We start from the raw sequence: 24,353 nt of genomic DNA, 5'->3' as shown, positions 1-24,353 counted from the left end.
CCTATGTGTTTGTTTATTGTTATTATCTACTACTTAATGAAGGAAATCATACTAGTGTTTTTGTTTTCTTCAGGTGAATACCCAGAAGTAGAATTGCTGGATGGTATGGTAGTTCTATTTTTAATTTTTTGAGGAACCTCCATACTGTTTTTCATAGTGGCTGTACCAACTTACATTCCCGCCAACAGTGCTCGAGGGTTCTCTTTTCTCCACATCCTCATCAATACTTGTTATTTGTTGTCTTTTTGATGATACCCATTCTGACAGGCATGAGGTGATATCTCATTGTAGTTTTGATTTGCTTTTCCCTGATGATTAGTGATGTTGAGCATCTTTACATGTGTCTGTTGGCCATCTCTATATCTTCTTTGGAAAAATGTTTATTCAGGTCCTCTGCCCACTTTTTAATTGGATTGTTTGTTTTTTGATGTTGAGTTGTATGAGTTCTTTATATATTTTGGATATTAACCCCTTATCAGATATATGATTTGCAAATATCTTCTCCCACTCAGTAGGTTGCCTTTTTGTTTTGCTGATAGTTTCATTTTCTGTGCAAAAGCTTTTTAGTTTGATGTAGTCTCATTTGTTTATTTTTGTTTTTGTTGCCTTTGCCTGAGGAGACAGATCCAAAAAAATATTACTAAGACAGATGTCAAAGAGTGTACTGCCTATGTTTTCTTCTGGGAGTTTTGTGGTTTCAGGTCTTACATTTAAGTCTTTAATCCATTTTGAGTTTATTTTTGTATACAGTGTGAGAAAGTGATCCAGTTTCATTCTTTTGCATGTGGCTGTCCAGTTTTCCCAACACCATTTATTGAAGAGACTGTCTTTTCCCCATTGTGTATTCTTAACTCCTTTGGTGTAGATTAATTGACTATATAGATGTGGGTTTATTTCTGGGCTCTCCATTCTATTGCACTGATATATGTGTCTGTTCTCATGCCAGTACCATACTGCTTTGATTACTATAGCTTTGTGGTATAGTTTGAAATCAGGAAGCATGATACCTCCAGCTTTGTTCTTTTTTCTCAGTAATGCTTTGGCTATTTGGGGTCTTTTCTGGTTCCATACAAATTTTAGGATTCTTTGTTCTAGTTCTGTGAAAAATGCCCCTGGTATTATGATAGGGATTGCATTGAATCTGTAGATTGCTTTCTGTAGTATGGACATTTTAACATTAATTCTTTCAATCCATGAGCATGGTATAATCTTTACCTTTATTTGAAATTAACTTATTTAAACGTTTTTATTCTCCTGGGAAGGCAATGGGGTTAATGTACTACAAGGATCTGTGTATTTCTTTCTAGAAAACAGACCATCTCCAACAAGGGGAAAAACATGTAAAGGTTGCAAATTCCTTGGTAAAAGCCTGTTTCTGTTTAGAAATCTTGTTTTAAAACTATGTATATTAAAAATAGGGAAAAAAATTAGATGTTACGCTGTCCCATAACTTAAGCCTTGAGGAAAGCAATATAAGGAGCCAGAACATCTCATTTGGAATGGGAGTGTCTCGCTCCCCCAGCAAATCAGGGGTCTTGGACCGTTCAGCTGATCAAAGACTTCTGTCTTCAGGCAGAAGGCCAGAAGGCAAGAACAACAAGAGTGGTGTCTGGGTATTTCTTGGCCCCCCATTTTGTAGGGGATAAAGGCACAATACAATTCTTGGGTTAGTCTCTGTCTCTTGGTATTTTGAAATTTCTCACTTGTTATGATATTGAAACCGGCAAACAGCCATTGATTAAGCAGCTAGTAACTGTGGGGGGTCAGAATTGGCCCCCACCCCCACTAACTAACCAAAGGAGTTTGAGGTGGGAGGTCTGCCCCCAGAACGGGCCATTACCATCTCAGATGTCTGGGTGGATCCATACTTATAAGCCCATTCTTAGTTCTGGTTGCCCTCTATAAACGACATTGATATTTGTAAAGAAAATCTCCATTTGTAAAGGTATCTTCTTCCCTGTACCACGAAGAAGGGGGGTGGCCTTACCTAGAAACTTATCAGAATGGAAAGTGAGGACTTAAATCTTATATAAGATGATAAACTTACCCATTGTTGACTGTGCTGTTTAGGCAATATGCTATCTGACTCCCACTAGGTTTCTGTAGGTAACATCCCCCTGGAGCTGGGGTCACCATGATAATGGGTGTTTGAGCTATTTTTTTTCAGGAACTGAACCGCTTGTCCACTTCAGGCTAGATTTAGACCACCAACACATCAATTGGGCCCTTTTGACGGCAAGAGGTTGGAACCCCACCCTCAGGGCATGCTAATGCCGCCATTCTGTGAACATGTGTCCGATGAAGAGGCATGAAGCCTGACTACGCTTGCGCAGATCATCAATTACCTCATCCCTCCTCATCTCCAATCATTTCAGACCACCTTGCCCCCTTCCCCGTAAATACCCCTGAGTCTCTATTTTCAGGGAGGTGGATTTGAGACTTGTTCTCCCGTTTTCCTCACTTGGCTGCCTTGTGATTAAACCCCCTCTCTCTGCAATCTCATTGACTCAGTGATTGGCTTTCTGGACGGCGGGCAAAAACGGACCTGGTGCAGTAACAATATTAAAAAAAAAAAGTTGGGCCAAAGAGGGGAGGTAATTCTAATTTGGGCTGATCCTGTAATAGTTCACTTCATGCTCCTTTGATTCCTTACTCCTTTATTATCCCTTCTGGTTATGATATCCTCAGGACAGAGAGTTTACAACTTGGTCTAAGACAGACGCAGGATTGTGGGAATGTGGCAAATAGGGAGCCAAGGAGAGGTTTCTGGAAGGAATTGGAGGAATCATTATTATTTTCCCTACCCTAGCCAGTGGCAAACAGTTGGGTGCTATTTCCTTCTCCTTATAAACCCTTTATTTGGCAACAAACCTGGGTTTGAATCTTGCTTTGGCTACTTACTACCAGTGTGGTCTTGGGCAAGGTATAGTCTCTCTGGCCTTCACTTTCCTTTGTATCTTTTAATGGGGCTAATAATACCTACCTCATAGGGTTATGGGAAGGATTAAATGAAGCAGTAGCACATAAAGTACCTAGTACTTAATAGATTCAATACTTGCTAGTTCATTCTTTTGCTCAAATCTTACTGTAGTAGTAGTACATGCCTCTTTGGCCAGTTAAATGAGTCATAAATATATTCTTGTGGGTAAGTTAAAACAATGAACATTTTTTTTAAAAAACAAGTTTTTTTTTTTTTTGAGGAAGATTGGCCCTGCGCTAACATCTGTTGCCAATCTTCCTTTCTCCCCACAGCCCCAGTACATAGTTGTATATCATAGTTGTAGAGTCATAGCTCTTCTTTATAGGACACCACCTCAGCATGGCTTAATGTGCTGTGAGTAGGTCCGTGCCCAGGATCCGAACCGGTGAACCCTGGGCCACTGAAGGAGAATGTGCGAACTTTACCGCTATGCCATGGGGCTGGCCCCAAAACAGCCCGGTGGCGCAGCGGTTAAGTGTGCACGCTCCGCTTTGGCGGCCCGGGGTTCGCAGGTTTGGATCCCGGGCGTGCACCGATGCACCACTTGTCAAGCTATGCTATGGCGGTGTCCCATATAAAGTAGAGGAAGATGGGCACAGATGTTAGTCCAGGGCCAATCTTCCTCAGCAAAAAGAGGAGGATTGACATCGGATGTTAGCTCAGGGCTGATCTTCTTGACACACACACAAAAAACAATGAACTTTTGACTTGATTTTTCAAAACCTCTCTGAAAAAAATTTAAAAACACCTCCCATGTTTTTCCCCTTTACAATTATACCTCATGGTAGTCGCCTCAGTAAGTCTAAGATATAACTTTCTAATTTGATAGGTCATAATTTCAGTTTTAATTCAAATGATGAATTGCCAAACCAAAGGCATATGCAGTTGTAATCATTTGTGTGATTGTGTTAACGATAACGCTAGAATAATTAGAGCTTGATGAAAATTCCTTAGACCAAGTCATGGGTATAATTGTGTTCCAAAATAGATGACTGCTGGGGAACTGCCGTCTCCTAGAAGATGTTGAAGAGCTCAGGCTTCAGACTGCCTGTGTTGGTCTCTTGCGTCCATCACTTACTGACTGTGTTCCTTGGGCAAGTTTCTTAACCTCTCTGGACCTCAGTTTCCTTATCTGTAAAGTGGGAGTTATAGTAGTTCTGACCTCATAGGGTTTTTATGAACTAAATGAGTTTGCTATATGTAAAGCGCTTAGAATAGTGCCTGGCCCGTAGTAATTGTTCAGTACTTGATTGCCATTATGATCTTCTGCTCCATAAAATAGACTAAACAATGTAATTATTTGACGTGACCATCTTTTTACTATTTGTTAGGTTATACACTCTTACACTGTGCTGCAGCCTGGGGTCGTTTGGAAACTTTGAAAGCACTTGTGGAATTGGATGCTGACATAGAAGCTTTGAACTTTCGGGAAGAAAGAGCTCGAGATGTTGCTGCTCGGTATTCCCAAACTGAGTGTGTTGAATTCCTGGACTGGGCAGGTAAGGAAGCTCACAAGATATTAGCAAACTGACTGAGGCATTTTCCTGCTGAGTTATATACAGGCTGTGTCTTCAACAAAGCAAAGAGGTGATTAACATTTTCACCTATTAAGATGTTTTATTTGTAGATGTAACCACAGTCACTGTTGGTGATAATATGTGAAATCTGCCTTTTTTTTTTTTCTCTATTTACTGTTGACCTAAAACATTGTACTTACTAGAAACTGTACATATTGGAAGCTGGTTGATTTACCAACTTCTAACAATTTCACCAATAATTTTCTGTAGGAACATATGTATAATATATGTTCAAGACCATTTTCTGAGAGACCTACTGGAATGGACCATTCCTTAAATGTTTATTTTTTATTTTATTTTTTTGAGGAAGATCAGCCCTGAGCTAACATCCATGCTAATCCTCCTCTTTTTGCTGAGGAAGACCGGCTCTGAGCTAACATCTATTGCCAATCCTCCTTCCCCCCCGCCCCAAAGGCCCAGTAGATAGTTGTATGTCGTAGTTGCACATCCTTCTAGTTGCTGTATGTGGGACGCGGCCTCAGCATGACCAGAGAAGCGGTGCATCGGTGTACGCCTGGGATCCGAACCCGGGCTGCCAGTAGCGGAGCGTGTGCGCTTAACCGCTAAGCCACGGGGCCAGCCCTTTTTCCTTAAATGTTTAAAAAAATGCCATATTTGAGTAATATATTTGATTTCCCGGGTGGAAACAGTTGTAATAACTTAAAATTATTTGCCAGGCAAAATTAATCTATGGTGTTAGAAGTCAGAATAGCAGTTACCTTTATGATGTGAGGGGGACTTCTGGGGTGTAATGTTCTTTTTCTTGGTCTGCTTGCTGGTTACATGATGTGCTCATTTGTGAAAATTCATTGAACCGTACATTTATAATTTTTACCCTTTTCTGTATGTATGTTATGCTTCAGTCAAAAGTCAAAAAACCATGTGCTATTTTGAGTTTTACTAATATGTTGCTTATGTCATTTCCACAGCCTTGTAAAATGTAGCTTAGAGATTTCAGGAAGATATACCTTTATAACTATGTATGTATACAGACATTGGTTAAAAAACTAGTACTTATGAAGTTCATGGCATTCATTTTGCAGTTATCTGCATTTGTGTTTTTAGCAAGCATTTATTAAATGCCTGCTATAAGCATAGCATTGTTATAGGTACAGTTGTTGTTCTGCCCTCTGGACATTTGTTAGGTGGGAGATGATAAGCTATAGACACATCCTACAGTTAACAATATCAGAAAGACTATGATTAAGGGTTAAAATCAGCAGAGCAGGTGGTACATGCTGTGGGGTGGTCAGAGAACATGAAGTCAGAGCATGCTGGAATTGAGCTGGGCCTTGAACAATGGGTGGGATTTGAATACACAATGGAAGGGGAAAAGGTGTGAGCAAAATCTCAGAGCTGGGAATGAAAATGTCATGTTGGGGAACAGTAACAAAATTGCCTTACTGGAATAGCAAGTCATAATTTGCACAGGTAGGGTACAGCACAGGCAGAATAGAGTAGATACATGCGCTCTTGAATCAGATTGTTTGAGTTTAAATACTGGTGTCTCCACTTGAAACCTATGTTTGGATAAGGTACTTAAGTTCTTTATACCTCAGTTTTATTTTCCAGAAGGGGAAGCCAATAATAGTTCCTACCTCTTGGGGGTTGTTGTGAGAATTCAATGAGATGATATAAAGTACTTAGCACAATTCCTAGTGTGTGATCAGCACTTGAAAAATGCTGTTATTAGTATAGCCAGATTATACCCTTAAATGCCAGGCTAATGTGTTTTCATTTCATTTCTGTAGACACTGAGAGCCACTGACAGTTTTTATGTAGAAGAGGAAGAGGATGAAAATGATATTTAGGAAGATTCATCTGGTAGCAATAAGGAGCTTGCTTATCAGTAAAATGAGGAGGAGACTGGGAGAATTAATAGCAATAAGGAAATTGAAGAAAGATAGCACATTTGGGAAGAAAAAGATGAGTTATACTTTGTGGATTATTTTATAGGTAATTGTCTACTTGTACTGCATATTTTCTAGGGGCAATATTTCTATCAATACCTTCAATTTTTGATTATGTCTATAAGCAAAAAGAAAAATTGCAAAGAATTTAATTGATCCCCCCATGTATAGTTATTGTAGGTGAAATTCACATTATATAATTTAAAATCCATTTTTGAAGAATGACCAATGGTACTTAAAAAACACAATCCAGGGACAAATTTTGCTGTAACTCTTCTGAAAATAAACACTTTGGGGCTTATAGGTTTGGAGTTTCACTGGTTTCCTTCTCCCTTTTATCCTCGTGGTTAGTTTGGGTCCTTAGTTTCTTGGGGGAATTATATCTAACATTTCCTAGTGATGAAGATAAAAGAAGACTATGAGGTCATAAACTAGTATGCTGTTTCTGGATCAGTGATGGAATTGTAAGGATTGGAGCTTCATGGTAATGTCGCTATGGAGTGTAACACAAACTACTCAACGTAAAAGTTAACATTTGTTGAATTCAGACTTACCGAGAATATAAACCACTTCCATTTGTTGTTCTGGTGATTAGAGTAGGCGTCACCTGGAGACTTTTAAGGGGCTGAGGACTCCCTACACCAAAGAGTCTCCTCCATATTGCTAAAAATTCCACTATTAGAGATAAATTTCTTTGGGTTTTCAAGATTTGGAGACTTTATAAGTATTCAAGAGTCCTCCATTAAAAGAAATAGATATCAGTGTTCTCTTAGAGGAATTGGTTGACAGTTCAGAACTCCGAAGGGATGGAACAAACATTTATGGAAATATGGGAGTAGGACTGTGCTAAGGAAGAGTGGAGGTAAGGAGCAGAGTCTGGAAAGTGGAACCATAAATAAATTTTTTAATAGTCCACAATAACTCAAAGCAGGCACTATTCTTTTCTGTTATAAAGACTGTAGAGTTACCTATTACTGTTTCAAGGATTGTTTTCTAGAAGTTTTTTTCCTCCCTATACTGATGAGAGGTATGTTATAGCTCTGGTATATTTTTCTGGGATTTTTCAACGTTTTTAATCAAATCTTCCGTCCTAGTCTCAGACAAGTCTCCCAGTTTTTGTTTGGAAAATATGGTAACTGTACTTTTTAAAATTGAGGTGGCTGATCAACGAAAGTCTGGAAGACTTTTTAAAAATTGAGGCATCTTATCAACAAAAGTCTGAAATTTAAAAAATGTTGATACTTAATTCATCATTTATCATACAAGTTTGCTCAGGAAAATAAGAAAAATCATGTTATTTAAACTAGAGATTTATTGAAACGCTAAACCAAGATTCTGTTCTACAGATTGGTTAATGGTTAGTAATCTAATATATTAAGAACAAAATACTTAAACATGAAGCCATGATAGTATACAATCTTTTCCCCATTACTTTAGTAAGTATGGATACTTATTCTTTTTAGCTGAATAGAAATAACTTTTCAACTCAGACTTCTTTGAAAGTTTCAGTAAAGAATGTGACCAAAAATTACAGATTCTCAAAGAACAATTTTTATTCTCATATAAGTTCTATCAATAGGTTTGTTGTGTAATCTTCATATGGGACTGAGCTACCTTTGCGTATGGATATCTTCTGGTTACTCTCCCTTCAGTCTTCTTCCTCTTTGGTTTTCGGTGCTTGACTTTCTTAGCTGGCAGATAAGGGGATGACTGATTCAGATATGTGGTCATCATTGATGTTTTAGCCATCAGTCTGCAGAGTATCTGGTCAATGTCATGGAAGGACTGGCTTTCTAGATCATTACCAAGTGTATCTAAGGAGGCTTGTTTTTTCAGCTAAAAGGAGAAAAACAAACAATATAGATTTTTTTCTTACTGTAGTTCAAATTAGATTTGTTTTCTGGATATATACACTTAAACTCCAAACACAACACATTACTTATTTATACAAAAAAGGAGTTATTATAGAAGAAAGGTATAAGTGCAGGAAAAAATGCTCTTTTGTATATGCCCCCATATCAGATTATAGTGATCATTATCATCATCAGCAAATGTTTAGTAAGTGCTTATAAGCTTTCTGTTGGGAGAAATTATTTGCATATTAGAAAAATATTTTCCTTTACTAAACAGTCTCAAGGTATAATGCAACAAAATCATAGTCATTTTATAATTATCTAATTGTTGTGAAGGTCAATGAACTTTTAAGATTGCTTCAAAATTTGGTGCCATTGGCAAAGTGGGAAATTAGTTTGAGTGCCATTTCGCAGAAAGTTATCTTAACATTAGAAATTAGTTTACAGTCTATTTAAAAAGTACATGCCAACTCTTGTATACTTAGCTTTCTTAAATAGATCTGGAAGGGATCTAACAGATTACTTGTTCCAGATCCTTCATTTTATAGATGAGGCAGCTGAGAAAGATCAAACAACTTACCGAAAGGCCCAGAGAGATAACTTCATTTCCTATACATTCTACTCATTCTACTTCCTTGATGTGTTTTGTAACTTGAAATAGAGGGGTTGGACTAGATTATTCTAAGGACCTTCTAATTCAATACACATTAGTTGAGCACCTAGTATGTACAAGACACTGTGCTGGGGGTGAATGGCGGGGGTGGGGAGACGTTACAAAGAGGAATAAGACATGGCACTTTCCCTCAGAAAAGCTGATAATCTTAAGTTTTAAACTCTTTGATGGTCTATAACTATTACTATTTACATCACTAAACTCACCTTTTTTTTGTGTTTCTTCCATTTCATCCACATGTAACGCACAGATAAAACAGAAAGGATTAAAGAAAGAGCTTGCACTAAAGTATAAGTGAGATGTAAACAACCCTGAAATATATCCATATTAGCAAAATTGCAGCATAGTTTGTTCAGAGGGTAAGGTAGACAGTAAGATGGAGAAGGCTTAAATTTCAGATACTGCATTTCTTCTGGAAGAATTTCCCATCCAACCTTTGTCCAGATGGTTCCATCACAAATGCAGAAACTCTCCTTGAAGAAGCAGATAAACAACAAAGGAAAAATCAGGGATAGTCCTTGAATGGACATCTTTCTTTCTCAATTGGGAAAAAAAGTCTACAGCCAAAAAATTCGTCAAAGACAGAGCAGAAATGCCTAGTACTAGTTCACGTGGTGTGCCAGTAAAGGCATTGAAGATAATCTTCCTAGTCAGCCAGATATAGACTGATGATCATAGTTACATCATCAGGCATAGTGATGCAGGGATAAATCCAGTGATGTCATAAAGAACCACATTGGGACTAAAAGGTGTCACCTAGCCAATCACGTTGGGTTTCTTAGGGATTCTTTTTCTTGCTTTCTGCCAGAATGGTTTGAGCTTCTTCAATTTTATGAAAAATGAAGACTTTACTAATATTTTACTAACAAATTCAAACTGTAATCATATTAATAGACTTTCATGGAAAGAATTTACCTGTATTCCTCTGACCCTTCTGAAGTATGGCAGTTTTACATCTACTTAAGAAATAGCTATAGTTATACCATTTCACACAACCTAGTATCTGCTTCTATTTTTTCAGGCTGGAATATCCTCCCCGTCAAATGGTTAAGCAAATATTGACTGTCTCACCCTTTTAACCTGTGTCCCTTTGGTGGCAGTGTGGTATTATCAGGTAGTGGGTGAGGGGTGGGGAAATTGGCATGGTATGTGAAAAAGATGAGATGGTGAGGTGGCATGGTATATGATAAAAAGATGAGACATAGACCCTGCCTTGAAGGAGCTTACAATCTAGAGGTAGAAGAAAAAACAAGATAATAAAAATTACAAGATAGACTAAAATGAGAGCTAAATCAAATCATAATCATGTAACAGTTGATAGAGCAGTGAGTTCTACCTGGGGGAATTAGGAGTTTCACAGAAGTATGTATAAGTAAGCTTTGAAGAGTGAGTAGAATTTGGTAGGTGGCAATGTGGAGAGGGCATCTTAGGTTGAGGAAACATAATAAGCAAAGAAATTTTGTGTAAGCATTCATACAACAAATATTTATTGAGTATCTCCTATGTGCTAAATGCTGTTCTAGGAGCTGAGTCTACATACGTAACAAGGCACAAAACAGAATCTTTATGTTCATGGAGTTTACCTTCTAGCAGGGAGATGCAGAAAATAATATCTATCTAAATCTATATATAATCCTTGGCGTGCTATAGAGAAAAATAAAGCCGTGTGGTAAGGGGGTTATGAAGTTGCCAGCAAGTGAATGAGTGAATATGTGCCTTATTTCATAGAGGGCAATCAGCAAAGGCCTCTCTGATAAGGTGATGCTTGAGCAGAGACCTGAAGAACTGAAGGAGTGAGCCATGTTGACATCTGGGGGAGAGGGAACAGGAAGTAAATGATGGATGGACTCCTTGATGAATGTTGGAAGGAATAAAGCTGGAAAGATAGTTTGTGGCTGTATAGATTTTGGAGAGCCCTCTATTTTATTCAGTAGTCAATAGGGAGTTATTTGTAGAATTTTGAGAAGAGGAGTGACATAATTATAAACTTATTGAGTGCTTTACTGTGTGCCAGGCACTGTGCCACGATATTTGCATGCATTATACTACATTTTGTTTAATCCTTACAACAACCCTATGAGGACTTCCATTTTATATATAAGGATACTGAGGTTAGAGGGGTTAAGGTATTGCTATGGTCTGAATGTTTGTGTCCCCCCCAGAATTCATATGTTGAAATCCTGATGCCTACTGTCATGGTATTCGAAGGTGGGGCCTTTGAGAGGCGCTTAGGACATGACAGTGAAGCCCTCATGAATGGGATTAGTGTTCTTATAAAAGAGTCCACACAGAGTTCCCTAGCCCCTTCCACTGTGTGAGGACACAGTAAGAAGGTGCCAGATATGAAGGAAGAGGGCTCTCACCAGACTGAAACCATGTTGGTGCCTTGATCTTGGGCTTCCCGGCCTCCAAAACTGTGAGAAATAAATTTCTGTTGTTTATAAGCTACCTAATCTGTGGTATTTTGCTATAGCAGCCTGAATGGACTAAAACAGGTGGTGTTAAAAGGATGCTTGCAATAAGCTCCTTTCTCTACCAAGCCACCCAAAATAAATATGTGCTCTCAGTAAAATCAGTGTGCTGATTATACAAATGCAGTTTCATGACAAGGCCCTTAGTCCCTTCTTCCAACTAATTCCTCCCCTAGACTCCATCCTATGTTGAAATTCTGAAAACACTATCTACTCCAAGTCACCCAACTAGTGGAGCCCAAACCTAAACCTTGGATTCTAGTTTAGGTAATTAATTCTTCTTGCAATGTGAATGATGGGTTTGAAGCTGTGAAGGGCTGGAAGCAAGAAGATGGTTAACTGATCTGTATATGTCAATACTATCCTAGGTGTGGGTCTGAATTTGACTATGGAAGGTACTTGTATTATGTCTACTTTACAGGTAGGCAGATGAGGCTGAGAGAGATTGTTAGGTACTACAGAGACGCAAGTGAGCTTTAGAGTGATTTCATTAAGTCTCTCAAAAATTGCTGTTTGGAGTTTCATGAGATTATGTATACTGATTATGGTAGGCTGGATAATGGCCCCCAAAAATATCCAGGTCTTAAACACTGGAACCTGTGAATGTTATAGGGCGAAAAGGACTTTGCAGATATGAGCAAAGATCTTGAAATGGGGAGATCGCCCTGGATTATCCAAGTGGGACCTAAATGTAATCACAAGTGTTCTTATTGTAAGTGAGAGGCAGAAAGAGATTTGACACGGAAGAAGGGAAGGTGATGTGATGATGGAAGTAGAGATTGGAGTGATGTACTTTGAAGAAGGAGGAAGGAGCCACCAGTTGAGGAGTACAGGCAGCCATTAGAGGTTGATAAGGCAAGAAAATGGATTCTCGCCTTAGAGCCCCCAGAAGGAATCAGCCCTGCCAACACCTTAACTTTAGCCCGGCAAAACTGATTTCAGACTTCTGGCCTCTAGAATTGTTAAGAGGATAAACTTTTATTGTTTTAAGCCACCAAATTTGTGACAGTTTGTTATAGCAGCCACAGGACACGAATACATCAGCCTGAAATTAATTTGGGGCTAATGTACAATTTACAATATTCAGTTGTTCCATCTAGGAATATGGTCAGTCTTTCAATTTATTTGTCTTTTATTTCTCTCAAGGTGTTGTAATTTTATTTAAACAGGTCTTGCAGATTTTGTGATGACATCACTATGGGTGCTATAGTGAATGGGATTATTTTAAACACCATGTTTTTGTTTTTTGTTTTTGAAGAGGAATGCTATTTTCAAATTTATTTTGAAGGATCAAGAGGGGTTGATCCATTTCCATCTATTGGAAATGGTTTTTTTGTTTCTTTCTCCTGAGTAGATGTGTTTATAGAATATGGTCTCTCTGTGATCAGGTGTCATGTTTTATGTTTATTTGTTCTTGAAAAATTTTAGCACAGTTCTAGGAACACAGTGAATGCCCCAAAGTGCTGTGCTAGTTGAGTGTTATCTTTCTTCATTGAAAACAACCGCAACAAATTTCTTACACACAATCTTTATAAAGCTCTGGATAGATAATAGCACATTACAAAAAGCAGAGCATATTTTTTGGTCTTTGTCTTATTATTGTGCATTTTGCTGTCCTATTCTTTCAGATGCAAGGCTGGATCTGAAAAAATATATTGCAAAGGTCTCTGCAGCTGTTACAGACTCAGAAAAGGGACCAGGGAAACTCTTTAAGGAAGACAAGGTACTGCATTGTGATTATTGCTTGTTCTGAAGTCTTTTGACATTTTTGCCTTGTATCTTTAATTTCTACACTAATGCTCTAGAGGTAGGTGGTGGTTCTTACTGCTGTCTTTTCCCTCTCTCCCTCCTTTCCTTCTTCCTTGCCGTCCTTTCTTTCTTAATAAACTGCTGATAAGAGATAAACTGATAAAAATTAAATGAAATAGTATTAAAGAGTAACATAGAGATGTACTAAGTTTCACACCCAACAACATGAGTGAATGTTAGAAATGCAGTGTTGAGTGAAAAAAAAAATCACCAAAGACTACATAAATTTTTATAAAGCTCAAAAGCAAGCAAAATCAAACTATATTGTTTAGGGATGCCTCCGTATGGGGTAAAACAATTAAAAAAGAAAAGCAAAGGTATAAGCACAGATTGTGATTATCTTTTGGAGGCTCGAAGGGGATGGAATAGGGGCAGGGCACAGAAGTAGTGTTAATAGTACTGGCAGTGTTCTGGTTCTTCTGGTGACTAGTGGGGTCCACTGAAAGTCATTTCATTATTTTGCTTTGAAATTTAGATATACATCATATATTTTAGTATATATGTATACATTCATTACATATTTTTTTTGAGGAAGATTAGCCCTGAACTAACATCTGTTGCCAATCCTCCTCTTTTTTGCTGAGGAAGATTGGCCCTGGGCTAACATCCGTACCCATCCTCCTCTACTTTGCATGGGATGCTGCCACAGCATGGCTTGATAAGCGGTGCATAGGTCTGCGCCCGGGATCCAAACCTGTGAACCCTGGGCCACTGAAGTGGAGCACTCAAACTTACTATGCCACCGGGCCAGCCCCCACGTATTTTTTAATGTATCAAATTTTACATAATGGTAAAAAAAGATACATAGATATAAAGATAGCTAATTGTAATTATAAGCCAGCTTGCCACATTTACTGTATACTAAGTACTACATGTGGATTAGTTTATTGCTTTGGATGTATACACACACAAAAGATATATTCAAGGTATCAGAAATGTGTTTTGGTTTTAAATTATTTCCTGCATTTCTGTGCAGGATGTTCTATGAATTTTCTGTGACTTATAATTCTGAAGAAAAAGAATTAGCTGTTGCTAAAATTGTAAGACATCACAGGTCTGAGAGCATGATGAGTTATACATTTCTCTTGTGGTTTGTCAAACACTTTGCAAAATCTCTTGTGAAACAAAATAGAGGCAAAATTCTATTAGAATAGCTGTTGCAGCTCTTAGATATGCAAAACAAAATATTTCTGGCACAAACAGTACTTTATTGAACTAGTTACTACAAAAGTTTTAATTTCAATTTTTAAATATTTGGTTATTTGAACTAGAAAATATTATGTACATATAGTAATAATTAGAATAAAATTGAAATGTCTTAAGCAAACAATAGTTTTCTCTTTGCCATTTCCAGTCTTATTACCCTGTGTTCTAATAACAATTTTGTGTTAATTTCACCATACTTTTCCCTTCACTTATATAAACACATGTATGCACACATATAGTTTTATGAGAGATTTTGTTTTTATAAAATAGGATCATACTATACATATTCTTTAATTTGCTTTTTTCCTTTTAATAATATATTATAGACATCTTTCCAAATCCACTTCATTCTACATACTTCTGCATATACTACTGCTTATTTAATAATGTGAACAGAACATACAATAAATGTATTCATTTTTGTTTTTTATTACAAACCATAGAACAATAAACATCTCAAATCAGACACCAGCAGTTTGCTGCTCAGGTGCAAAGAAATGGTTTTGCAGTGCAAATTGAGAGGGTTTCAGTGAGGTGGGGCTCTTGCATTTCTTGTACCACCTCCTCCTGTGAACCATCTGGGAGGGAATAAAATATCAGCATTGCCTCTTGAATTGCCTGCAGCTCATGCTATCCGCCTATTCTTTTCCAACCTTTGCAAGCACTTCTCTATCACATGGCTCAATGAAAATAAAGAATTAGGGAGAGCTTGTAGACTGGGCCAAGGCTTCATGACCCTAGATTGTGAGTTTTATTATATTCACATTCCACTAATGTTAGAGCTGCCCTGTCCAATATAGTACCCACTAGTCACATGTGACTATTTAAATTTGAATTAATTAAAATTAAATAAAATTAAAAATTCAGTTCCTAAGTCACACTAGCCACTTTTCTGGTGGTCAAAGGCCATGTATGTCTAATGGTGACCAAATTGGACAATGCAGATATAGAACATTGCCATCATCACAGAAAGTTCTGTTGGATGGTGCTGGTTTAGAGATACTATAGAGTTTTATTTTTCAATAAATAAGTGGAAAGTAAATTCTCTGTTTCTATCTCTAGAATACCATCCTCAATGCATGCCGTACAAAAAATGAGTGGTTGGAAACTCATTTGGAAGCTTCCATTAATGAGATTTTTGAGCAGAAGCAACAGTTGGAAGATACTGTGACTCCTATCTTCACAAAAATGGCTACACCACGTAAGTTTTGGATAAAAAGTAGTTTGAATGTCAGAAAGGATGAAAATTAGGCTTTAAGCTGTTATTTCTGGGATATTCTGACTTCAACAATCTTCATTAAGTCGTCATTAACCTTGTTACAAGCACTAATCTGTAATATAACTCCCTAATTTCATTAATAGTATCAATATTAATAACTAAAAATAATAACTGAATTCTTTCTATGCAGAATATCTAATATAATCTTATTACCATCATTAATCATTTAATTTTATATAATTTACTGTGCCTTTGATTTTGACCAATGATTTTCAACTAGAAAGGCATACCCTCCTAGGAGATTGAGTGGCAGAATTTGAAAAAGCATTTTCAGTATTATAACTCTATATTTTGAAAAACCTATTGTGGGAATACTGTTCTGTGAATGGGGAAGGTGCACTATCAGAATCTTTGTGGCAGGTGTACCTAAGATTTCTAAAAATATCAGCTTTTTTGGGATATAATTCTCATACCATAAAATTCACTATTTGAAAATGTATCATTTAGTGGTTTTCAGTATATTCACAGAGTTGCATAATCATCACCACTATCTAATTTTAGAACATTTTACCACCCCAAAAGGAAACCCCATACCCAGTAGCAGTCACTTCCCATTCCTCCCTCCCACAAGCCCCTGGCAACCACTAATCTACTCTCTATCTCTATGGATTTGCCTGTTCTGCACATTTCATAAATAAAATCGTACAGTCTGTGGCCTTTTGTGTCTGGCTTCTTTCATTTAGTGTAATGTTTTCAAGGTTCATCATGTTGTAACATATATCAGTATTCTTTTTTATGGGTGAATAATATTTCCTTGTATGGATTCAAATTTATCCATTCGTTAATGGATGGACATTTGAATTTCCACTCTTTTGACTATTATAGACAATGCCACTATGAACTTTCTTGTACAAACTTTTGTGTGGCCACATGTTTTCATTTCTCTTGGGTATATACTCAGGAGTAGAATTGATGGGTCATATGGTACCTCTATGTCTAACCTTTTGAGGAACTTCCAAACTGTTTGCAATTTTCTATTCCCACAAGCAGTATATATGAGGATTCCAATTTCTCTACGTCATTATCAACATTTGTTATTGTCTTTTTTAAATTTTACGTTAGCCATCCTAGTGAGTGTGAAGTGGTATCCTAATGTAGTTCTGATTTGCAATTCCTTAAGTACTAATGATGTTAATCATCTTTTCATGTGCTGACTGGCCATTTGTATATTTTCTTTTCTTTGGGGTAATGTCTATTTGAATCCTTGGTCCGTTTTTAATTTGGGCTAAGAGTTCTTTATGTATTTTGGATACAAGTTCCTTATCACATATATGATTTGCAAATATTTTCTCCCATTCTGTAGATTATCTTTTCATTTTCTTAATTGTGTCCTTTGAAGCACAAAAGGCTTAAAGTTTGATAAAGTCAAATTTATCTGTTTTTCCTTTTGTTGCTTGTGCTTTCAGTGTCATATCTAAGAAACATTGTCTAATCCAAGGTCACCAAGGTTTACTTTTATGTTCTTTTGTAAGAGTTTTGTAGTTTTAGCTCTTACATTTAGTTCTATGATCCATTTCGAGTTATTTTTTGTATATGATATGAGGTAGGGGTCCAACTTCATTCTTTTGAATGTGGATATCTAGTACCTAAGATGTTTGTGTTTGTCAAAATGGGCTGTGGTTTTTTAAAGGTTAAGACACTTAATCTAGTCTAGGTAGTATGGCAGAATATCCCTGGCCATCTGTACCTAATGTCTACTGAGCATACACATAGTACTCTTTTAGGTCCTTTCAAGGGAGATAGATACTTTACACCGTTCTTGTCTTTAAGGAGTCCGCCACCAGTTTGTGAGTAAATACGCATACTTGAAAAGATAAACTAAGTGCTGTGTGTGTTCAGAGAAGCCTAAGTATAAAGAGAAAGCATCATGAAGAAAGATGAATTGCCTGAAAGGATGGATAGCCAGGGTGGAATATGAAGGGAATTCTGGAATGAAAGCACAATATGATGACGAAAGGTTCAAATGTGGGAATAAGGAAGTGGTCAGTATCCATCTGGCTGGTTGTAGTTGAGTCTGTTAAGGAACAGTAGAAAATAAGGTTAGAAAGTTAACTTGTGGTCATTTCATTAAAAGTACTGAATTGTATAAGCTTAGAAGTTTAGGCTTTATTTTCAGGGCAGTAGTTTGCATTAAAGGCTTTGGGGTAGGAGAGAAGAGGGATTAAGTAGGGGAGAATAATCGGGCTTTCCTTGTGAAATGGATTAGAGAGAGAAGAGACTAGAAGGAGTGAGACACCAGTATAGTCCAGGAATGAGATGATTGAGACCTGAGTTATGTGGTTATACAGTATGATTCCCACCTTCTCCCCCTGCTCCACCACTACTGTTAGCCTGGCCCAATAACATCCTTCCTTTCCTTCTCACCTCTGAGGAAGAACTGCCTCTCTCCCCAAGTCCCTTATAGCCCCTCCAGGCACCCCTGTATCTTGCACCTTCGTATTACAGAAGTGTTAGATCTTGATGGAACCTCTGAAATGACCTCTTCATTTTACAATGAAGAAAGTGAAGACGAGAGGTTAAGCAGTTGATTCAAAGTTACTCTATTCAGTGGCAGAATTAGGAACAATAATACTGATTATATGGGAAACGTGACCTCAAAGCTTTAAATATTAGAAAAAAAAAAAAAGGGAGAGGGGAGAAGACTTGAACTGACTGATGTACCAGCACCAAGGTTTAGTTAATGATTGGTTCAGGCTAAGACATTCTGATTTATTTCACACCCATTGTTTTTAAAAACTGGCTTCATTTTTGTTTTATATTGCAAGCTAATTAAATGTAATTTTAAAATCTGCTTCCTTTCAGGTCAAGCGAAAAGTTCCAAAACTGTAGTCTAAGTCATGGTCAGAAAAGAAGTCAAGGTCGTACCTTCTACTGAACATATATTTTATAAAAGGCCACATTTTCTTCTAAGATTTGTAAAGGCAAATTCATTCATGCCAGTTGAAGTTAAGAAAATAGATGTGGGGTTTTATACAAATGTTTAAGTATGAAATTAAATCACTCTTGTTTTACCCTATTCAGCATTCTTATGTCCAGACTCTCTGGCCTTGCCTCTGCCCCCTCAAGTGCAGTCCCACGTGAGTTCCGCGTGCTGCTTCCATAGAGCACTTGGGTATGGGTCACTCACAAAGACTATATGGAAGCTTTAAAAGCTATTTAGAACAAGGGAAGTCTCTGTCGCCACAGTCGGAGGCCTGCAGCAGCCAGGACCCCCCGCCGCTGCCACCGCCCCTGCCCAGCCTCCTGCACCATGCCCTGGGAGAAGACCTTCAAGCAGCGCCACGCCTTCCAACAGAGTAGAAGATGTCTGACTTATTCGATAGCAGCATCCTACCAAAATCCTGGTGATAACAGAACGATATAAGGGTGAGAAGCAGCTTCCTGTCTTGGATAAAACCAAGTTCCTTGTACCTGATCACGTCAATGTGAGTGAACTCATCAAGATAATTAGACGGCGCTTACAGCTCGGTGCTAATCAAGCCTTCTTCCTCTTAGTGAATGGACACAGCATGGTGAGCATTTCCACACCGATTTCTGAAATGTATGAAAGTGAGAAGGATGAGGATGGATTCCTGTATGTGGTATATGCCTCTCAGGAGACACTTGGGATGAAATTGTCAGTGTAAGACTGGAAAAATGCTCCTGTTCTAGAATTTTTTAAACCCTTACCAAGGAAAAACAAAGAGATGTTACCAACTGAGATTGATCAGTTCATCTAATCACAGATCAACAGAACAGTAGTGTTCCTGCCTAGGAGTTTTAGGAAGTTGTTTTTGTACTTCAAGCAGAAAAACTGAGCTCCAAAAGAGCACATTCAGCTTTGGAAAACTGTTATTATTTGACCTAGGCTGTCTTGTTTTCAAATTTAGAAGTTGAAAAGTAAAACACTGCATTCTGAGTTGCCAATAAAATAGTCTTTGAAGTTATTTTAATACTCTTTCCCCAATAAGAACTTGCAATTTGAGCATTTGGAGACATTGTCTCCTCTCTAGGTTCCCAGAACCTGCCAACTTTTTATAGAAGGGTTTCTACTCAACTAGAGAAATCTCCGCAAGAGGATCTTCGAGCATAAGTTGTCAAGCGTAGCCCCCACAAAATGCATTTGCCATAATAGTTGGCAAAAAGCGGGGTAAATGGGGGTGTCTGAGAAAACTCTGAACTGCTGCCTGAGGTTCCTGATTCCTAATAAGTATACCGCACATCAACGCTCTTGCAGTGTTAGTAACTTCTTCTTTGATTTGTTCTCTAGATGGTTACACGCAGAAAAGCACCGCTGCTCAGTAGGAACCCTGAATAATTTATAATTTTGGTCTAGTTTCTCAAAAGGCCCAGAGAAAAAAAGAGTGACCTTTCTTCTGTTTTGGGTGTTCTTTAAGAGCCCATACTAGTGCCTGCTTGGGTAAATAAACAAGCAGTTGTATCAGTTTCATGCTTTAGGACAGTGGTAGAAATTATAGAATACCAAAACTGAAAGCATTAACATTCAGATGCACTTCCTCTCCCTTTTGGCTTAAAGTTGTAGATGATCCATGTTTTATGTTAAGTGTGTGATTAAAATATGTTATTAAAAAGTTACCACATTTTTAAGAGTATTTCAGTTATCACTGTTAGGTCAAACAACCATCACAATTCCCCACTAAGTGCACGTCAGTTGTAAAGAAAACGTAGCAGAAGGAGCCATACGCTCTTCCAGATATTCATGTCCGGAGTCCAGCTAGAATAAATGACCAATGCTTCCTACTACCTGCATGGGGTTCATATTTACTATTTTCGCAGGGGTATCACAGACCACTTAGACTGTAATGTAGCAGGTCACGATTTACCCTTGTCTACGATTTACCCTTGTGTATTTAGATGTGTGGAATGCCTGTATCTGTTGGTGAAGGTTATTTTCTGTAATGGAGGGGAAAGCAATATTACTGCATATGGGCCCTCAACCCCCAACCTCCCGTCAACTACTCTTCCTGCAGCCCGCATCTGTCCACATGGCTCACTTTTAATATGTATATTTTTACATTATGTAAATTCTAAATCAGCCCTTCTTGTTTAGATTGTGTACATCATTATATCTGACGTTCTTGTAAATACTGTTTGATCAATACGATTCCTGTAAGAAATTCTGCTTTTTTAAAAAACAAAAATACCATGCTGAGAGGGGTGACTTACATCCCACATTAGTGGGTGATTACTCTATTTATAGGATCTTTAAAACAAGTACATTTTTAATGAACTAAGGTGAATAAAGGCACAACTAAAAACTCTAAAAAAAAAAAGCTCTTTAGAGAATCTAACAATTTTCTGTGTAATTGAGGCGGGAAATTTCCATTCAACTGAGGAATTCTGTTGAAAAGACATATTGGCTATTTCCAGAGGGAAAAATTGTTCTCCTTCTCTCAAAAGGAAAGCTATGGGATGACACTGTGGAGCAAGGAAATATTAAGAATGGTTTGAATCAGGTCCTCTGCTTATATAACTATTACTTTTTACATCCAAATTACAATTCACCTGTAAGGTGGGCTATAGTCTCTTAGTAAACGTTCTTATTTGTTTATCATTAACCTCCCTCTGTCTTTAAATTAGTACACTAATCTGTTTAGTTTTATATTTAGATTTCCCCTGTTCTGTAGGTTTGCAATACAGATGTTGTAACTGGACTCCATGCCATTTTTCCTTCTGATCTGTTTTATGTTTCCTAGGTTTAAATACCACTGTTGGTTTCATATTAGTGATTTGGAATGTCTTTTTTTCTAGTTTATCTAAAAGCCCCTGAACCTTCTACTACTCTGTGACTTTCTGGAAAAGTTTTATAGAAAGAAAATGTTAAAAAAAAAAAACCAAACACATTTATTCGTTGTTCCTATGACTTTTTCTTCCTTGTCATGCTCTGAAAGCTAGTTTTTTCTTATGGAGGGGAAGGCAAAGAAAGGAGCGATTCAGTAATTCCTTGACAGCTGACATTCTCAACCATGGTTTTGAGATAACTGTTTTACATTTGTCTCACAAATTTTAAAGTTTTGAGATCTTTTTAATGTATGAGCAATAAGCAAAAGCACAGGGGGTAACTCTCACTCTTCTCTCTGGTAGATCCAGTAGGTGTGTATAGGGTTGTGCAAAGAAGGAGATCTGTGTTTGTTCCGAGGACTGTGAATACTATGCACTGTGAGAAGTCCATTATCTTTAGGCACTGCAGTTAATTTGGGAAAAGGCCAGGTGCCATTTTTGTTGTTTCTACTCTAATTCTACATTTTCTGAGTCTTGATCTTGAATATGACATTACTTTCCAGGCATGTGGTCCTGGTGATTAGAGAAGGATTCCTGAATCTCACTTCAAAGATCCCTAGATAAGACAGAGGCACTTCTGGAGACCCCTAGTATGAAATAAACCTCTCTCCTTTATTCATCTTTCAGTCCTTATCTTCAAACTTTTTGTAGCTTTTGATATATTTGCACTTGCTGTCTTCTTGAAACTCCTTATGTTGGTACTTTTATGTCATTATGGTTCCTTTACTTTCTTACAAACTGCTTTTCTAACTCTTTCACCAGCTGCTATGGTCTGCGTATGTTTGTGTCCCCCCCAAATTCATATGTTGAAACCTAATGCCCATGTGCTAGTATTAGGAGGTGAAGCCTTTGGGAGGTGCTTAGGTCACAAGGGCAGAGCCCTTATGAATGGGGATTAGGCCTTTAGAGAAGAGGACCTAAACAACTCCCTTGCCCCCTGCACCATGTGAGGTTACAGCGAAAAGACAGCTGTCTAGTCTAGGAAGCGGGCTTTCAGCAGACACTGAATCTGCTGGCACTAGGATCTTGGATTTCCCAGCCTCCAGAACTGTAAGAAAGAAATGTTTGTTGTTTATAAGGTACCTGGTTTATGGTATTTTTGTTATAGAAGCCTAAATGGACTAAGACACCCAGCTCCTCTTCTTGATCTTGCCTCCAGCTATGGTAACTTCTCAAAAGTCAATCCTATCTTACAATTTTATATTTCAATTATGCCTTAACAAAGCTGGGGGGGAAGAGTCAATTCTGATCCTTAGTGATGCAATCTGTGATTCTCCATCCCATGACCTTTTCTATCCCCATTTTTAGGAAGAACTAATCCCTCCTTTGAGGCACCCATAGTGCTAATAGCCTTGTAATATTCTATTTAATTGTTCACATGTTTGTCTCTCCATGTGAACTGTGAGCTTTTTGAGGGTAGGCGCTTTGTCTTGTTTTTCTTCATACCTAAAGAGCCCATAAGATAGCAAGTTAGTACATAGTAGTTGAATGAATTCTCTTTTGGTGCTCCCTTATTTATAGAATTTGCTCATCTTCATTCATTTCTATAGCTTGTTCACCTTCATAAAAATGACTCCTGGATCCTATCTCCATATCTTGCTTGTACCAGTGCCCCATTTCAACTCCCACTCCTCCAAGAGACATCTCACGTATCCAGCATTATGTCTGTATAGCTAGTTTCTTCTCTGACCTATTTTCTGATCTTCATCTTGAATGCCATATTACTTTTTAGGCATGTGAACCTGGTGATTACCAAGGGATCCCTGGATCTCCCTTCAAAGATTCCATTGATGTGAGAATCTGAATATAGATTTATATCTACAGATCTATAACTTTAGTATGTTTTGAGAGATATAGTACTTCTTGTGACCCATTGTTGCATTGCGTTATAGATATATTCATAGGAGAGTTAAAATGCCCTATGCTTTGAGTTTGAGCTGTTACACAGGTAGCTGCATGACTTTTTCTGAACATGCAAAGAGTAATTACAAAGTGTATACTAGTAAATCAGATCATTATTTGAGAGGTGCTCAATCAAAGGCTAAATTCAGCGTTATGGTAACTTCTAAATAGTGGTTCCAAGATGTTTGTATTTCATTGACTGGAAAAATGTAAAAAAATAAAAGGAGGAGATTGATGTGACATCATTAAGAAAACAACTGCTATCTGCTATCACTATCATTTAATAAAAGACATTTTAACACCACAAAAGAAGGGAAGGTATGACCAGTGTAAGTACCCTTTAAGTTGAATAAATTGTTTTATTAGGGACTTTTATGTTGTATTTTTTCATTGTGCCATCTATGGTGGGACTTTTATCATGAATCACAACTGGCCCATGATCCAGCCTTTACGAACTTCTGCTCTAGATTAAGCTAAAGCAGACAGACTGCTACTTAGGTTAACGTGATGCCCCAAATTGTAAAAGGCTAACAATCCACCCCAGTGTTTGATCTAATATGTGATAGATAGATTTTGTTTTCCAAGATAGCCACATCTCCTATCCCACATGCTTTTCTGACAGTATGATCATGACATTCCTTACATAGAGAGGTGGGTCTCTGTTCTCTCCTCTTGAATCTGGGCAGGACTGTGACTACAGTGGAAGTAATTCTATGTGATTTCCATAGATCATAAAAGATCATAAAAGGTGATGCCTAACTCTCTTGAGATGCTCGCTCTTGGAAACCAGCCTGTGGAGAGACCCATGTGGACAGGAACTGAGGTCCCAGCCCACAGCCCTGGCTGAGCTCCAGCCAGCAGTCATCCCCAACCTGCCAGCCATATGAATGAGCCATCTTGGAAGTGGATCCT

General features: G+C 37.8%; 2 protein-coding genes and 1 pseudogene across 3 annotated transcripts in view; 2 read left to right on the top strand and 1 right to left on the bottom strand.

The window, feature by feature from the left end:
- ANKRD45 (ankyrin repeat domain 45) overlaps positions 1 to 23,810 on the top strand; it is a 49,829-nt gene extending 26,019 nt beyond the window's left edge. For both annotated transcript variants that reach the window (XM_087438004.1, XM_087438010.1), the window contains exons 3-6: positions 4,312 to 4,479; positions 13,093 to 13,187; positions 15,542 to 15,680; positions 18,561 to 23,810. In XM_087438004.1, coding sequence (XP_087294130.1) covers positions 4,312 to 4,479; positions 13,093 to 13,187; positions 15,542 to 15,680; positions 18,561 to 18,592 — 434 coding nt within the window. In that variant the 3' untranslated portion in view covers positions 18,593 to 23,810. The remainder of the gene's footprint in view (positions 1 to 4,311; positions 4,480 to 13,092; positions 13,188 to 15,541; positions 15,681 to 18,560) is intronic.
- TEX50 (testis expressed 50) lies at positions 8,011 to 9,523 on the bottom strand. Its single transcript, XM_014783409.2, has 2 exons — positions 9,200 to 9,523; positions 8,011 to 8,303 (listed from the first exon to the last, which is right to left on the bottom strand). The coding sequence occupies exons 1-2, from the start codon at positions 9,521 to 9,523 to the stop codon at positions 8,040 to 8,042; spliced, it is 588 nt and encodes a 195-aa protein (XP_014638895.1). The 3' UTR covers positions 8,011 to 8,039.
- Positions 19,009 to 23,810, top strand: LOC147917739 (microtubule-associated protein 1 light chain 3 beta pseudogene; annotated as a pseudogene).
- Positions 23,811 to 24,353: the final 543 nt, after the last annotated feature.

Source organism: Ceratotherium simum, chromosome 2 (assembly GCF_057802395.1).
Source record: "Ceratotherium simum simum isolate JZ-2026a chromosome 2, ASM5780239v1, whole genome shotgun sequence".
In the NCBI taxonomy this organism is placed as follows: domain Eukaryota; kingdom Metazoa; phylum Chordata; class Mammalia; order Perissodactyla; family Rhinocerotidae; genus Ceratotherium; species Ceratotherium simum.
This window is presented reverse-complemented; position numbering and strand designations above follow the sequence as displayed.

What these genes read in the sequence shown, in the direction of transcription:
- TEX50 (XM_014783409.2), bottom strand. Translation starts at nt 9,523, where the DNA reads ATGTCCATTCAAGGACTATCCCTGATTTTTCCTTTGTTGTTTATCTGC. An exon ending in GGAAGAAACACAAAAAAAAG is followed by an intron (nt 8,304 to 9,199) that starts GTGAGTTTAGTG and finishes TTCTCCTTTTAG; the next exon opens with CTGAAAAAACAAGCCTCCTT.